The 16088-nt window shown below is 45.2% G+C and overlaps 1 protein-coding gene across 1 annotated transcript in view; it reads right to left on the minus strand.

The window, feature by feature from the left end:
* Window positions 1-16088, minus strand: part of LOC146855455 (putative tetratricopeptide repeat protein 41) — a 380695-nt gene that overhangs the window by 302933 nt on the left and 61674 nt on the right. The window contains exons 2-3 of the mRNA XM_085651143.1: window positions 10410-10599; window positions 9603-9820 (exon numbers count right to left, since the gene is read on the minus strand). Of these exons, the coding sequence (XP_085507269.1) occupies window positions 9603-9820; window positions 10410-10599 (408 nt within the window). The remainder of the gene's footprint in view (window positions 1-9602; window positions 9821-10409; window positions 10600-16088) is intronic.

A 16088-nucleotide genomic window follows, 5' to 3' on the forward strand; every position in this document is an offset into this window, starting at 1 on the left:
TTATGTTTACTGACCAACAATTTGAACCTTCAGTTCATTCGGAACAGTGCACACTACAATCAGGTGTTTCAACTGTACACCCCATAGTCTTTAAGAGTGTGCTGTCAACATACTCCAGTAGTGTAGCACCCGTGAGCAGTTTATTTTCAACAACCAGTTTAAAATTTCTCGAGTGCACCTTTCCATATATTCCCCTCCCCACACATGTTCATGGATCACTACCTGGTGGTTTTGGGTGGTCCTTTGACTGGGGGATTTGCTGAAGCAGTTCTCCGGGCTGGTTCTTCCGGCTTGTGATGTTTCTGTTTTATGTGTTTTCTTCTGGGTTGTTTTTTTCCAAATTGTTTTATGTTTTTTGGGATTAAACCCTGTTCTTTTGCATATTCTGGTTGTCAGTGGTTTATTGTGTGTTCCAAGAAACTGCTTGGCTTGGGAATGTGCTCACTTTGTAACTCTGGTGGCGAGGAAGACTTACGAGGACGTAATGCTCCAGTTAACTACCGGTAATCTTCATTAGTCCCAGTATTGTCTTCCTCGTCACATGAGTTCCCATCCCTGCCTCCCTCTTTTTCTATTGGCTTCATTGGTCTTGGGGCTTGGTAGATCTACAGGTAGTGAGATGGGCCGACGCTCCTCCTCTACTAGGTATGGGGTGACGGTAGTCGGCCATGCTCGGGAGGGATGGGAGGCATGGAATGCTAACTTTGCTTTGAGGGTTCAGGTGTGGAGCTGAAGCTAACGTTGTAACTCATGTGGCGAGGAAGACAGTACACAGAATAATGAAGATTACCAGTAAGCCGGGGCATTAGCTTCTGTTCAGTTTGTGTAGAAAAAGTGATGGGTTTGCGTTTCATACGAATAAGATGGATTGGTTGTCCATAGTCTGAAGAACAGACTTTGTGCTTCCCAGGTTTTTCTTATTCCATGATTTGCTTTTCCCTTTTCATAGCGGCTTCAACTATCTCCCTCCTCCTTAGCAGCTAAGCAGGACCAGTTTGGTGCACAGATCACAACCGTAGATAAACCCATCTGCTTCCTATGTTCTCAGAGCGTATCGTAGTCGGTTCCGTGAATGGGTAGATCATCCAGTCCAGGGTGTTTCATGCTGGGATTTGTAGTCCTTTTTTAAGCACATTCTAAAACCAGAACTAAAAGTTTCAGACTTCTAGAAAATTCCTGGACTGGATGAACTAATCACACATGGCATTGGGAAACCCAAGAACTCTGTGGCCTCAATCATTTTTTCCTGGCAGCCTGGAAGCTCAACCGAATAATTCCCAGCGGGCTTTCCATCCTAATTTCAGCCCTTAAGAGGTTCTTACTGATTTACTAGACAATCTTCAGATGGTTGCAGATGGTAACAAGAGACATTGCCATGTCTTTAAGGGATTTATCAGCAGTATCTGACTCTGTCAATATGCTGGTACAGGGGATCACCTTTTCAATGGTTCACTTCCTTTCTTCTAAATGCAAACAATGTTTCTATAGTACCTTTATTTAGTGAAAATATGCACAACGTAAAACTGCACACAAAGTCAGCTCTGCACTACATAAAAGGAAAAAAATAATGCAACGTGATAATTACAACATGATATGCATGCTGATGATGTGAGCAACCATGCAGAAGCTAAAGATTCAAGGGCCAGATGTACGACCGTTTTTAGTGGCCGCAAATGGGAATTCAGTCCACTAAAAAGGGGTGAAGCATGTACCAAAGCTATTTTGCGAACCGGTAACGTTACCAACTCGCAAAATAGGTTTTGCGAGTCACTAATAGGAAGGGGCGTTCTAAGGTCGTCCCTGCCTAATAGCGAGTTGAAGGGGGATGTAAGACTGTTTTGCAAACGCAAATGTGGTCGCAAAACAATCGCATTTACTACCAATTTTAAATTGGTGGTAAGCCACTCGCAAACAGGAAGGGGTCCCAACGGGAACCCTTCCCCTTTGTGATTGGCTGCAAAAATGTTTTTAAAGAGCATGCAGTGGTCCCATGGACCAGTGCCTCCTCTTAAAAAATGAAACTGAAACGTTTCATTTTTATTTTTTAAATGCATCCTGTTTTCCTTTAAGGAAAACGGGTTGCGTTTTTTTGCTTTATTTAAAAAGCAGTCACAGACATGGTGGTCCTCAGCAGGCCACCATCCCTGTGAGTGCCGGCCGTTCTCAATGGTAAAATGCGACCGGCCTCATGAATATTAATGAGTCAGGCCTTTTACGAACCATTTGGAGATTGAAAACAGTGTCTCAGACACTGTTGTACATCAGTGTTCGCGACTCACAATTTGTGGGTCGCAAATTGCGAGTTGCAAACACTGAGGGTTGTACATCTAGCCCCAGGTGTTTGCATGATACTAAATATGATTTAATGGTGCGCCACTGCACAAATGCAAACAACTAGTATCTTGCTTGTGATTTACACTGATGTAAACTCCAGCATCATTTCTTTTGCACAGACGTATGTTCCGATTACGTTTTAGTGAAGGGGTAGCAAGTAATCGTTTTGTTAGACTGCTGATACATGATGTATATTTTGGAATTGCAGGCCAGAGTGTGCTCTTTGAGGCATTCACTTTGCCTACTAGTTGATATTTTAATAGTGGATGTACTGCATTTTTGTTTAGGAAGTGCGCTATTTGGATGCCTTGGTCTGAAATTAGGACACAGTGCTATTTACTAATCGCCCTAGCACGTCAGTTGTTTTTTATTGCTGTCAAGAAAACATGCTTTTGGATTTACTGCTTTTTTGTTGTTCGTGAGGTAAAGACATGTGCACATAGACACTATTAAAGAAGACTACTAGCCTTTGCCAAAACCATAATGTGCATTATTTTGCTGGGTAAGATTTGTGAGCTCACCACTTACAACAAAATCATCATCTTCTAACTCCTTTTCATAACACGCTGCTTTGAAAGTATAGCTTGCGTCTGCAAATGCACTCTGTACAGCAAAGAGGCCCTATTTCCACCTTCCATACTGCTGGAGCCAAGATGTTCCTTCCTTGTGTTATTTTCTTTCTAGGACAGCTGGGACAACACACATGTTGCTACTATTACCAAACTCATCCTCTAACAAAAAGTAGACATGTTGGTTTTGTCAATGTTAGTTACAATTGTTGCTGAGCCTCTTGTGAAACTACTGATTCTCAAGGCCTCCAGTGATTCATCGACGCAGACACCAATATCCTTCTTCACCTGGATGAAGGAGGTGCACTGACGGTTGTGTTTCAGAAATGGAAGAGAAGGTCTATGGAAGGATGGATTGCCACAGGCTTAATTTGCAGAAGACAGAAAACTTTTTAGTGGAAGTACAGCTGACTTATGGACCTCTACATTCTGGCCTTAATCTGTGGGTGACTGTTTTATTTCTGTGAAGGTGCTAACAGAACATACATTTTAGTATGGCAGTGAGTTGCAAATAACAGCTTAGGTGTGAATCTTAATTTCCGCATGCTCATTTCATCAGAAGCAATCACTACAATAATCCTTTTGCCAGGCATAAGCCTTACTTTTTAATACTTATCAGTCACCCCCAGAGTAAGCCCCCATTGCTTATAGGGCAGGGTGCATAGCATTGAAAAGTAGGACATCTATATTTAATGTTTTACATTACCTGCAGTGAAAAACCTCCAAAGTCATTTTTCACTGCGGCACGGCTGGACTTCTATAGACTAACACTGGTTTGCCTATTGCATTTAATAAATGATGGGAGAGGATGAGGCGTAATTGCCAGGCTGCCAACTTTGGAACTGGGGAACCAGGTTCAAGTCTCAGTGTTAGCTCGACATCCTGTGATGCTGGGGCAAATCACTTAATCTCCCCATACTTAAAAAGCAAATACAATGAATGTGTCCTTGTGTTAGAGGTGCTCATATCAAGCGCTCCAATACCTTTAAATCACATTTGCACTATATAAAACAGTAAAAACGAGTGCTATATTCAGTTTCAGAGCAACTACAGAAATACTTCTTCTACTCATAGTCATTGTAATTTGAAATCCTCTTTAATGGTAAAGTCGCATTTTAAATTAAATTAGTTTGGAAATGTCACTTTTAAGAAAGTTGTCATTTCCCTGGCTCAGGTTTCCAGTGCCTTTCCGTGACTGTCCAGTTGCCCTTGGTGTAAAGAGAAGAGTGGGTCTTTTTGACAGGATGGGTGGGAAGGAGCTGTGCCATGCCCTGATTATACATCAAAGGAAGCTGCCTAGCACACACAAAGAAACCTGACACCCAGCCTGCCCCTGCCTTTTGTTTTATTAGCCAGGCTGGGGAAGAGGGGAGAACAGACCAGAACTGGTTTAGGGGGTAGACAAAGGATTTGTCCCACACTCACAAGCTGGCACTGGGTATAAAAGTTGCACCCTCAGAACCTAGAATCAGAATACTCATTGAACCAGAGAATATTTAGAAGAAGTACTGCCCTGCTGTCTGTAAAAGGAAGACTAGAGCTGCTTACCTTAACCCCAGGACCCCAGAATTTACTCCAAGGGTCAGATAACTGACCTGCTTGATCTACAGGTATACAACAAACTTCCAGAGGCCTTTCCTGTTTCCAAGTGACCAGACCCAACTAGACCTGAACTAGTTCCTTCTGTTGTCCTTTGTGGGAGTGAGTCCTAAGCCTCCCCGCCAAGTGCTATCCTCAAGGTAGTGGACCCTTGGCTGGAATCAGAGTGTACTTCTCCCTGCTTAACGGAAGGTTTCACCGGATCCAATGCAGAGCGACGCAGGGCCTCGTGTTGCAGCACAAAGTAGCTCCTGATCGGCGCTTCACCAGATCTGAGACAGAGCGATGCAGAGCCTCACATGGCAGCATCGCACCGCTCCTGATTGGCAACTTCACTGGATCCGACTCAACCACACCCTTCAACCAATAATCTAATTTCTTACATTTACCTTATAAATATACCTTTACTCATACCTATATTCAGTTACTCTGCTGTTGTGCCTCTATGCCTACCCAACAATGTCTACCTACGCCTTTGTAATAATACCTCTACTCCTGCATATACCTTCCAACCTATCTACATAATATAGCTACTTCTACCTATACCCCATTACCACTACCCCACCTATACCTTTGTACCCATGAATTAAATCAGACACTCGGGACGTTCATAGATGTGTAATATGTTTAATGCAAAAATAATCAGCTAACTTTAAAAATATTCTAAGTCGAAATTGCCACTTCAACGGACCAGAGCTTCCCCCTCTGATCAATTAGAGCTGTAATGCTAAATTCTATACATTTCAGCACTGCATTTATACAGTCCTTCATGATGCAATAAGTGGTGGAAAGAACGTGATAACACCAAAACTACAAATAGGCACTAACAAGCAGGTACCGGGCCCTTCTCGCGGGAAGAATGCAAGAAGGTTGACTTTTATAAACCTGAAGTTCTCACTTCGCTGTCTCAACTTCAGGACGAGGCTACACTGACTAGAGCAGGTAGGCTAAACGTGTATTGTACAACAAGAGATAACAAAATTGCAATGCGTTTAAAATATGTGTAAATGTGCAATAATGCTAAGGTTTTAAGTGCTTTAAGCAAGTATAAAATTAATTCACAAATGTAAATAAACATAGCTAGGTAAATAAAATGTTAAGTACTCATGTCTAATCCCTAGTTCCTCCTACAACTCTTACATCTCCCGCTCTTACTCCCTTGAACCTCGGCCCCTTCCTATACCCAAGACATCTACAATGTCTTATACACTAGTACCTACCTATGCCCTAGTACTTAAACTTCTTCCAACACACTATTAACTCTTTCCTTCCCCTTTCCATTATTCCCTCTCCTTTTTCTCAAATGTCTTGCTGTGCAATTTTCTTTGCTGCTTTTCCAGTTTTTTTAATTTCTTCAGAATTTGCAAGATGAATAGATTTCATCATTTTTTAAATTCACCAAAATGGAGTTTCACCAGCCTAGGGATGTCAGACTGGCATTCTTCGCTTTGGGTTTTCTCCAAATAGAGGTGTACCCAAGGGTGAATATCTTGCTGTGTCAGCCATAACTGAGAGACCTCTTGATTATGTCAGCATCTTATATCTTGGGTTAGTTAAACCTTGGGGACTCGTGTTCAGGTACTCCAGAACACTGTTGCCAGGTTGGTGATTGGTGTGCTGAAAGGTAGCCTTGCCAAACTTCTTCTGAGGAAACGTCATTGTCTTCCTTTTCAGGGCAGTACATAATTGGCTATTTAGAAACGCACCTTTGCCCTTTACTGAGCAGTTCAAACAGTACTTCACTTCTGGACCTCTCTGAATCCCCACTCAACTCTTGTTAGTTGTCTCTTGTTTTAAGAAATATAGGACCAGCAGGAAGAGCTTCATGTTTCTCACTCCTTCACTCTGGGATATTGTGAGCTTCAGTCTTTCCTACTTTTGACAATCACTTAAGACCTAGCTGATTGCCTCCATATCTTTGTCCTGTCCAGTCTGGGCCCCAGGCTGTGTTTTCCACTGTCTTAGGCCCTGACTATAAGTGGCAGTATTCCACAGAGAGCTGTACCTCTGGAAAGAATAATACCACTTGACATTATGAGAGACCTGGTATATCTCCAGCTCTGAAAGGACTGAGTGATCCCTCAGCTGCCGGAGCACAACACTAGAGTAGACAACACGCAGCCTGGACTGCCTGTACCCTGCCCTACCCTTCCACTGACATTTTCCAAGGACGGGCTTGCCTATCTACTGGTCTATGCTAAATCAATAGGCTAGAGCGCCTCCCTCACAGAGGGGAAAATGAAGACAAATGCTGTGAGGCGTCCGTGCTTTACACTTGAGCAATGCCATGAGTCAGGCACCGCAGAGCCTGTGGGTAAAATCTGAGGGAATAACTCTACCCTCTCCTTTAATCAGCAAACAACCTACAAATGGACCACTAAGACAAATCACCCAGTTTCGACATTTCCTTTAGTTACCTGCGTAGACCTACCACCAAACTTGATGTCAGGACTAGAGGAAAACACCAAACCCACCCAGGACACACAGAGGTTCAGATCTATAAGATGTTTGCATAAAGGATAAGACTAAAGCTTGAAGAATAGGAGAAAACCCTAGTATATCACCTCAGCAGCTCTTGGACAGGTAAAAAAGAAATGACCTTCGGAGCAGGTAGTGTAATGAGCATGTTTATGTGCTCAAGGGGGGTGGGATGTTCTGATGTCATCAGATTCTGATTCCCATTGGCTGCCCAAATGTTGTGCATGAGACCCAGAGCCTTAACTCAGGACACGCAGGATGGATAGAGGGGGGTCCTGGGGGACACTAACCAGGAGATCTGACACGGAAACACACAGACCTGCAAGGTTGTATCTCAACTACAGACTAAGGTGGAAGTTGGTAACTAACGCCATGCTCCTGTTTCTACAAACAGTGAGAGATGCATGGAAGTGGACGACTGTGCTGTTGCTGCATATTTAACGTTTATATTGCTTTCTAAGGCTAAACTGTCAGGAATAGTATTTCTTAAAGCACCAGAGTGAGTTGGACGTGGTGGACAGAGTCCCCCACTGAGCTAAGAGAGGGAATGCACGTCTCCCTTAGCCGGAGGCTGGGGGAGGCTTCGAGGCATCTGCTGTGATCTGAGTTGGACGTGGTGGACAGAGTCCCCCACTAAGTTAAGAGAGTGAATGCACGTCTCCCTTAGCCAGAGGCTGGGGGAGGCTTCGAGGCATCTGTTGTGATCTGAGTTGAACGTGGTGGACAGAGTCCCCCACTAAGCTAAGAGAGTGAATGCACGTCTCCCTTAGCCGGAGACTGGGGGAGGCTTCGAGGCATCTGTTGTGATCTGAGTTGAACGTGGTGGACAGAGTCCCCCACTAAGCTAAGAGAGGGAATGCACGTCTCCCTTAGCCGGAGGCTGGGGGAGGCTTCGAGGCATCTGCTGTGATCTGAGTTGGACGTGGTGGACAGAGTCCCCCACTAAGTTAAGAGAGTGAATGCACGTCTCCCTTAGCCGGAGGCTGGGGGAGACTTCGAGGCATCTGTTGTGATCTGAGTTGAACGTGGTGGACAGAGTCCCCCACTAAGCTAAGAGAGTGAATGCACGTCTCCCTTAGCCGGAGGCTGGGGGAGGCTTCGAGGCATCTGTTGTGATCTGAGTTGAACGTGGTGGACAGAGTCCCCCACTAAGCTACGAGAGAATGCACGTCTCCCTTAGCCAGAGGCTGGGGGAGGCTTCGAGGCATCTGTTGTGATCTGAGTTGAACGTGGTGGACAGAGTCCCCCACTAAGCTAAGAGAGTGAATGCACGTCTCCCTTAGCCGGAGGCTGGGGGAGACTTCGAGGCATCTGTTGTGATCTGAGTTGAACGTGGTGGACAGAGTCCCCCACTAAGCTAAGAGAGTGAATGCACGTCTCCCTTAGCCGGAGGCGCGGTGAGGCTTCGAGGTATCTGTTGTGATCTGAGTTGGACGTGGTGGACAGAGTCCCCCACTAAGCTAAGAGAGTGAATGCACGTCTCCCTTAGCCGGAGGCTGGGGGAGGCTTCGAGGCATCTGTTGTGATCTGAGTTGGACGTGGTGGACAGAGTCCCCCACTAAGCTAAGAGAGTGAATGCACGTCTCCCTTAGCCAGAGGCTGGGGGAGGCTTCGAGGCATCTGTTGTGATCTGAGTTGAACGTGGTGGACAGAGTCCCCCACTAAGCTAAGAGAGTGAATGCACGTCTCCCTTAGCCAGAGGCTGGGGGAGGCTTCGAGGCATCTGTTGTGATCTGAGTTGAACGTGGTGGACAGAGTCCCCCACTAAGCTAAGAGAGTGAATGCATGTCTCCCTTAGCCGGAGACTGGGGGAGGCTTCGAGGCATCTGTTGTGATCTGAGTTGAACGTGGTGGACAGAGTCCCCCACTAAGCAAGAGAGTGAATGCACGTCTCCCTTAGCCAGAGGCTGGGGGAGACTTTGAGGCATCTGTTGTGATCTGAGTTGAACGTGGTGGACAGAGTCCCCCACTAAGCTAAGAGAGTGAATGCACGTCTCCCTTAGCCGGAGGCGCGGGGAGGCTTCGAGGCATCTGTTGTGATCTGAAGAATCAGGCTGTGACCTTGTTTATAGCCCAGCACCTCAATCTGCTTCCAGGTCCAACTATTGTGTGCTGTGGCCTTGTCTTGGACCGTAGCCTCCAGGGGTGGCTCCCAGGCGTCATCCTCTATATCTAGGAGAAATACTTAGGAGGGTGTCCCTTGGTTTTCCAATGTTATCACCAAGCTCTGTACGTTCATTTAAAAATGTTGTCACTTAGATTAATTGTCCCTCTATATGCGGAAAACAAACGAGTGATTTTGTAAAGGTGAAATTTAAATCAAAAATGTGGTTTTCACATTTCCATGTTTGAGTGATTCTATTTATTGGATGTTTTTGCAGACTGGTCTTTCAGTCTTCAGCCCCCTGATATAATATAATATGATCACACGCCTTTTTGCACGTCACATTTTTTAATGTGTCACAGATAAATATATTTGACTTAATTTGTCATTCCTACTATCACCTCTATAAGTGTAAAATATGAATGATAATTTTGAAGGTGCACACCTTCTTAAGCAGTCTCCTCATTTCTTAATTTGCATTCATAACATGCAGGAGAAGGAAGTTGAAAAGGATTTACCAAAGTGCTGACACCGGAGTTCCGTGATGCAATGCTTCATAAAAGACATGACGTCATCGCCAGGTCCACTGCTGCTGCCAACATAATAGGAAATGACGCTGATGTCCGGGTGCCTCTGCTTGAATGACTTCGCCCAGTTTGCCACCAGAGTTGATTTGCCGCAGCCGCGCTCTCCGCTGAACAGCAGGATGGCTGAGTTTGATACCACAGTCTGCGACCTAAAATAGAACGGTTGGGCGTTTTATCTTGGCCACACAAAGTTAAGTTATCGCTGCGCATTAATACCGTATCTGTATTTAAATGGTGCGTGCTGCCAAAACCTCTGAAAGCTGGCACCATCGCAGACCGGATGGCCAGCAAGAAACAGGACGTGAACTCCGAGTCACAGCTCATTAACAATAATCGCCACCCTCTTTCCCAGGCCTAGTACACGATTACAAAGAATGGGGCCGCGAGGCCGGCGCAGAGGCCGATGTGACCCTGGCTCTGCTCGCGCTTGGATGCTTGGTTGAGGTTCCACGCATGGAGCGTGAACTGCAATACTGAGGATCACACAGCGGGAACAGAGACGCTGAGAGCGTGGACACCAGCCAGGGTGGACATGCAACAAACAACGTAAGGAAATTGGCAAAGGGATGTGAACTGCACAAGGGTTCAAGTCTCCTGCCAAAGTTCAGCACAATGTTCAGGACTATGTCATTAAGGTTACTGACGCCGCTGGCTACTGAACAGGGCAGGAGGCCTTTGCCATAATTCACCACCTACATGTGCCTCATTCTGCGGAACGTACAGTATTCCAGTGGTTACCTTGGTAGAGACGTGCCGAACATGCGCGGCGTCGTCTTGTCTGAGGAAGACGTTTCTCGCTGAATGTCGTTCACTGCAAAGGCATCCAAATGTGCGAACATTTCCACCGCCTTCTCCGACGACACAAACTCTTTACAGAGCTTCTCCTCCAAAACGTCATGGTAAGCCCGTTCAAGGTTATGTTCGTGACCTTCAAAGCAGAACACTTTGGAAATGAACAACATCATATTGTACCGCAGTGAAATACATAAAAAAGCAAGGATATGGAGCCCTACTGAGGAAAAACCAGCAGGCCTCTTACATCTTATTTAAAAATATATCAGCACTGGACAAACAATGCGTGTGAGTGTGTGCCCAGTACAGCCACCCGGGTGCGGGATATTAATGGAAGCAAACAGTGACTACAGCCAGCTTAGTCTGTCCAGCAAACTGCTCACCGCAGAATTCCTGTGTTCACCTGGCACACTGAGCACTTAACGCTCAGTTTATATTGGTGCTGCCCACGGTTATAGGATACATACAAAGATGTAGACTTAATGCTTTCTGGTCGTATCTCTGTTTATTGATTTATCACATATAACAATACATTTCTTTAAGTATTGTACAATTGATACAATGACATTTATTTTTTAAATGATACCCTTTTGGACATTGTTGTGTAAGTTTAACCCCGGTCCTCTGGGGTCTATGGGTTACTCCCGTTTCATAGATTCCACTTCCTGCCCAGCATGAAGTTTGTCAATGCATCAACGCATGCTGTTCTCCACCCACTGCTCCTAGCAGTGAGCATGGATATCTAAGCAACGTCCAGTATCAAGACTATCTTCAGAGCAAATCATTTTGTTCTCCCACCAGCACCGCATGGATATAGATCCCACCGCACACCCAACTATCTCTAAAGCTAGTCTCACTAAACACAACCAAACATTAATCTACTCAAGTAACCCCGGTAGAATCATCACCTCTAAATCCTGGCACATCTCCCAAATAACACATGAAGTTGCTCCTGAACTCTAGGTCTACGGACACTAATGCAACTTGCATATCCGCCCTCTTTCAAGACTGTGACCTTGACACTATTCCACTCATTGAAACCTTGTTCTGCCCCTTCTCCATGCCACTATCTTACCACTAGGATACAACATCCTCCACTTCTGGAGGGCAGAAAAAATGGTGGCTCCCTTTAACCGCAAGAGGTTCCATAAATGCAAACTGATCAACCGAAAAAACTCGACAAAACTCCCTCATCCAATTAATGAACAACTTACACCGCTCACATGGCTGCAAATAATTGTCCAGTGATGGCTTCCTTGATTATAGCTCTGATCAACACACATCCTCTGGTGAACAGATTTTTCTGCAAGATATCACTCCAGTGTGAAAAGACAAATACATCCACATACTCCTCCTCAAATCCTTCGACTCAGGCAACCACCTATGAAAAAATTGCACCTTCCCTACTCACAAGCAAATCTCTCACCCACTCAAAATTCCTTCAAAATCCTAACCTTAATGCACCACCCTCATGTAGACTGGAGACAGAAAAAGAAACATGTATATCCCTCAAACGCACTAAACACAAGCATTGGCAAAGCCAATGGGTGTGACTTTAATGTGCTAACACGTGCAAATGCAGATAGGCATAAGTACTCGCTCAGTTTCGCTGTGCAACATGTCTGTTTCGGTGCCTCCTGTCTGTGCCCTGTTTTTATTCCCCAAACTTGTGCTGCTGGTGCTTTCACATAAACAAGGCAGCACGAACTGACCAACATTCATCTTTTGGCCGGTGCAGTGCTTTGAACTTTTTTGACATTGTTAAAACAAAACAGCTCAAATGTGCACAAACTGAGTAGTGAGTCTGGAGCCACTGCTCTGTCACACATGCTAAATGCTAGATGAATTGGGAGGAGGTGAGTGCTCATTATTTTAGTACACATCCCTGATACTGCTCAGTGTAAAGAGAGCAGTGTACAATGCTGTATATACCCCCAACACACCGTGCTTGGAAGATGTGATGGATGCAACTGTGTTGTGTACTTTAGCAGATATTCAGGTCGAATATGACCTACATTACAATATTTTTCTTTAATCTCTTCATTTAAGACATGACATCCTCCCTAACATCCAGAAACTAATTGAGCACCCAGCTCTGTTGGCCGAGACGTACACTGAACGTGTGCCCTCCCCCATTGTGGAGACAGCTGAATGCCTCGCTTAACAAGGATATAGAAACACTAATGGCAACTGGCATAATTGTGAGGGTCACATAACTTTTCCTGTAGCCCTTAGGAAGGAGCAAAATTACTAATAACGTGAAATCTGACCTCTTCCACATAAAAGGTGCCTCTGTGGTTGTCCATTTCCTTGCATTTATTACACTTGACCATACAGCACAAGCCTTTCTCAAGGGTTTCAGCAGTAGGATGTCAAGGATTCGTCTGGTTACCAGCTTGATCTGAGAGGTGTGTAATGTATTGATAAAGTCCTTGCATGGCAAGCGAATACATGCCAGCCTTATCTACTTTTTCCTGTCTGCCCTAGGTTTTACCCTCAATCTGCACTTTAAGCTGTGATCCCACTGAGTGTGCTCTATATTTATTGGCTCTCAAAACACACGACTCTGCTGCTCAGTGAGTACACTGAAGCATAACTCACTAATGTGGGTGGAAGGCTAATGGTTCCCTGAACCAAGGAATGGAGAGACTGAGAGTGGTAGCTCAATTTCAAAGGAAGGGCACAGGTGTTTTAGCCATGCCCTTGAGAAATGAGCCTATTAACTTACCCTTGTGAAATCTGTTTTCTTTTCCTGACTGGGGGGCTTCATTTCCACCTGTATGAATACAGTGTGTTGAAGACTTTGGGGTATGTGTGCTGTACATGAAGACAGTGTACAGTAAGAATATAAAGTCCATTTGCATATGCACAGTATGGTAGCTCACTAAGTATGGTAAGGCCATTCTGACTACTGTATCCATGGAGCAGTCATTGACATTGGGTGCTAGAGAGAAAGAAGTGAGGTAATGTACCAAGGTTTACAGTGAAGGGGCACTGTGTTCAGCTATCAGGTGAGCAGTGATTGCTGTTGGGTAGGAAGGCTGGCGTGGTGAAGGCATAGAAGGCTTCATAAGCGACCAGAGAGTTATCTAGTGGCACATGGCAGTTGGACCATCTGAGGTGCATGCCTTCCCTTTTCTTGCCATGAAACCCTGGAGCAGTCTTTATCTGGCATGCAGATGCCAATCTCACCAACTGCTGTTTCATAAAACAGCTTCTGACTTTTTTTTCTTTTTTTCCAGGGTTTTATATAGGGCAAACTTGACCCGAAGGTATCAGAGCACTTTACATGAGCACCAGTTGGGTTACAGACTAACACATTCATGTTTTTTTGTTAGGCACAGGGAGATTAAATGATTTGCCCAAAATCACAGGATGTTGAGCGTCCCTGCCAAGACACGAACCCGGTTCACAAGAGTTGAGGTCGACCGCCCTAGCCCTTAGGCCACATCCTCTCTCCACTTGATGTTCTGTACCATGGTACACTGAACCTGCAGCTTGTAGAGATGTAGTCTTTATTGTCTTAATTAATGGTAGTTGTTGCACTTTATGAATCCTATTCATCGTGATCATCAGACAGTATATGATGTCAAGGGGGATTACGTACGGACAGCTAGATAGGAGTAGGAGCTGCTCACTGCAGTCTGAAAGAGTTTGGATGAAGAGAGTGTGTTGTTGGTTGTGTTCAAACTGATGCTTGCTTAGGTATCCAGAATGAAAACAAGGTGGAGTTAGAGTTAGAATCCAGAATGATGGCTAGGTTATCAAAGAATGATCTGGTGTCATTGCTTTAGTGCACACCCTCAATATGATGCACACTGTAAGAAATGTTGGGGCAGATTTATGAGCCCCTTGCGCCACTTTTGCGTCACTTTTAACATGGGAAAAGTGACGCAAAAGTGGCCCAAGGGGCTCATAAATCTGCCCCGTTGTGTGCATTGCTCAGCAAAGGCCAGAATGCTTGGTAAAGTGAGAGAAGAGAAGCATGCATTCATTGGGACACATGCACGATGATGAGCAAAATGGTCACAGAGCTGCTTGCTTTGTTTTGGTAAACACACTGGATCCTTGGTAGACTGAAAAAAGGGCAGCATGCATTAATTTAGTAAACAGTCATGATGTTGGGTGAAGTGAGATGACAGCAGCATACTTTGTTCTACTCACAGCATTAGCTCTAGACAAGGAGACTGAGAGCAGTGTGCATTGTTTTGGTAAAATACTTCAACACAAAACAAAGCGGGAGGATAGCAGTGTGCACTGCTTTACTGTGGGCAGAAGAGCAACTTACAGCACTACCTCCACCATTTTCTGTGAGAGGGTGTTGCAGTACCAGTGGTTGGCTGTTAGACCTGGCACATTGGCGTGAGTCTCCCTTCCATTTTTCGCTGTGCCTCATATGTTTTTGCTGGTGTTAGTTGCTCAGGGCACTGTGCCGCTGCTGTCCAGTGCCACAGTGCAAGTGCTCCCTATTGTAAATTAATGTATGATTTGTGATTCCATGATTGGTTGGTTTGGTTTACTTGTCAGACCCTAGTACAGTGCACCAGGAGTGCCCAGGGCTTGTAATCCAAATACTGCTGGTGGGCTTGCAGCACTGGTTGTGCCACCCACAGAAGCAGCCTATAAACATGTGTCTAAGGTCTGCAACTGCAGAGCCTGCGTGCAGTCTGGTACTGTCATGCTGACTGGGCAAGTGCACCCACTTGCCAGTCCCTAAACCTTCCTTTTTATTCATATCAGACACCCCTATGGTAGGCCCAAGGGCAGGGTGCATTGTAAGGATAAGGTAGGGCATGGCCTGGTGTGTGTGGCATGTTCTAATAGTGAATTACAGCCACTTTCGTTTTTCACTATTGCAAGGCTACCTGTTCTCCATAGGCCAGAATGGGCAGTTTGGTTATTACATTTTATAATTCTAACTGACTCAGGAAACATGGTAGAAATTCGAATGTAGTATGCCTGAACTCAGCATGATAAAATACATCTTTCAGTGAAGTTGGTTTTAACATTCTGTGTTTGAAAATGCCACTTTTAGAAAGTAGGCATTTTCTTGTCTAACCATTCAAACCTGCCTCTGCTAGGCTGTGTGTATTCCTTTGTCTGGAGTTTGAGTGACAGGGCTGGGGAATTCCAGGAGACAGGGTGAGGTGTCCCAGTGGTGAATAGAGAGATCTGCATCCGGATGGGTGGGAGGAGTTGCACCTGGGACCTGAATAGGGCTGTGCCTGCCTTCCACAATGCTGGCTCCACCTCCTGTAGGGTGTCTAATGTTTCTGCCCTGCACTGTGAAAGGAAAGGAGAAGTCTGGTAAACAGAGTGTTCAGGAACTGGTTTGGACTGGGCAAAGGCCCCTCTGCCTTCAGAGGACAAAGGATTTCTGGGTATAAATATTGGGACCCTGATCCCAAGAGATTAGATCACTTTGGGAAAACAAGAAGAACCTCTGCTGAGGGAGGAATCAGAAGAAGCTGAGGAGGAAACTATCCCTGAACCTGGGGGATTGGCCTGCAGTGATTGCCTTACTGCCAAAGAGAGGAGAAAGGAACTGTGTGTGTACTTTTGCTCAACTTGTGAAGGATCTCCAAGGGCTTGGAAAGAGCTTGCCTCCTGCTGAAGTCTCAGGAA

This window comes from Triturus cristatus, chromosome 4_1 (assembly GCF_964204655.1).
Source record: "Triturus cristatus chromosome 4_1, aTriCri1.1, whole genome shotgun sequence".
Lineage (NCBI taxonomy): Eukaryota > Metazoa > Chordata > Amphibia > Caudata > Salamandridae > Triturus > Triturus cristatus.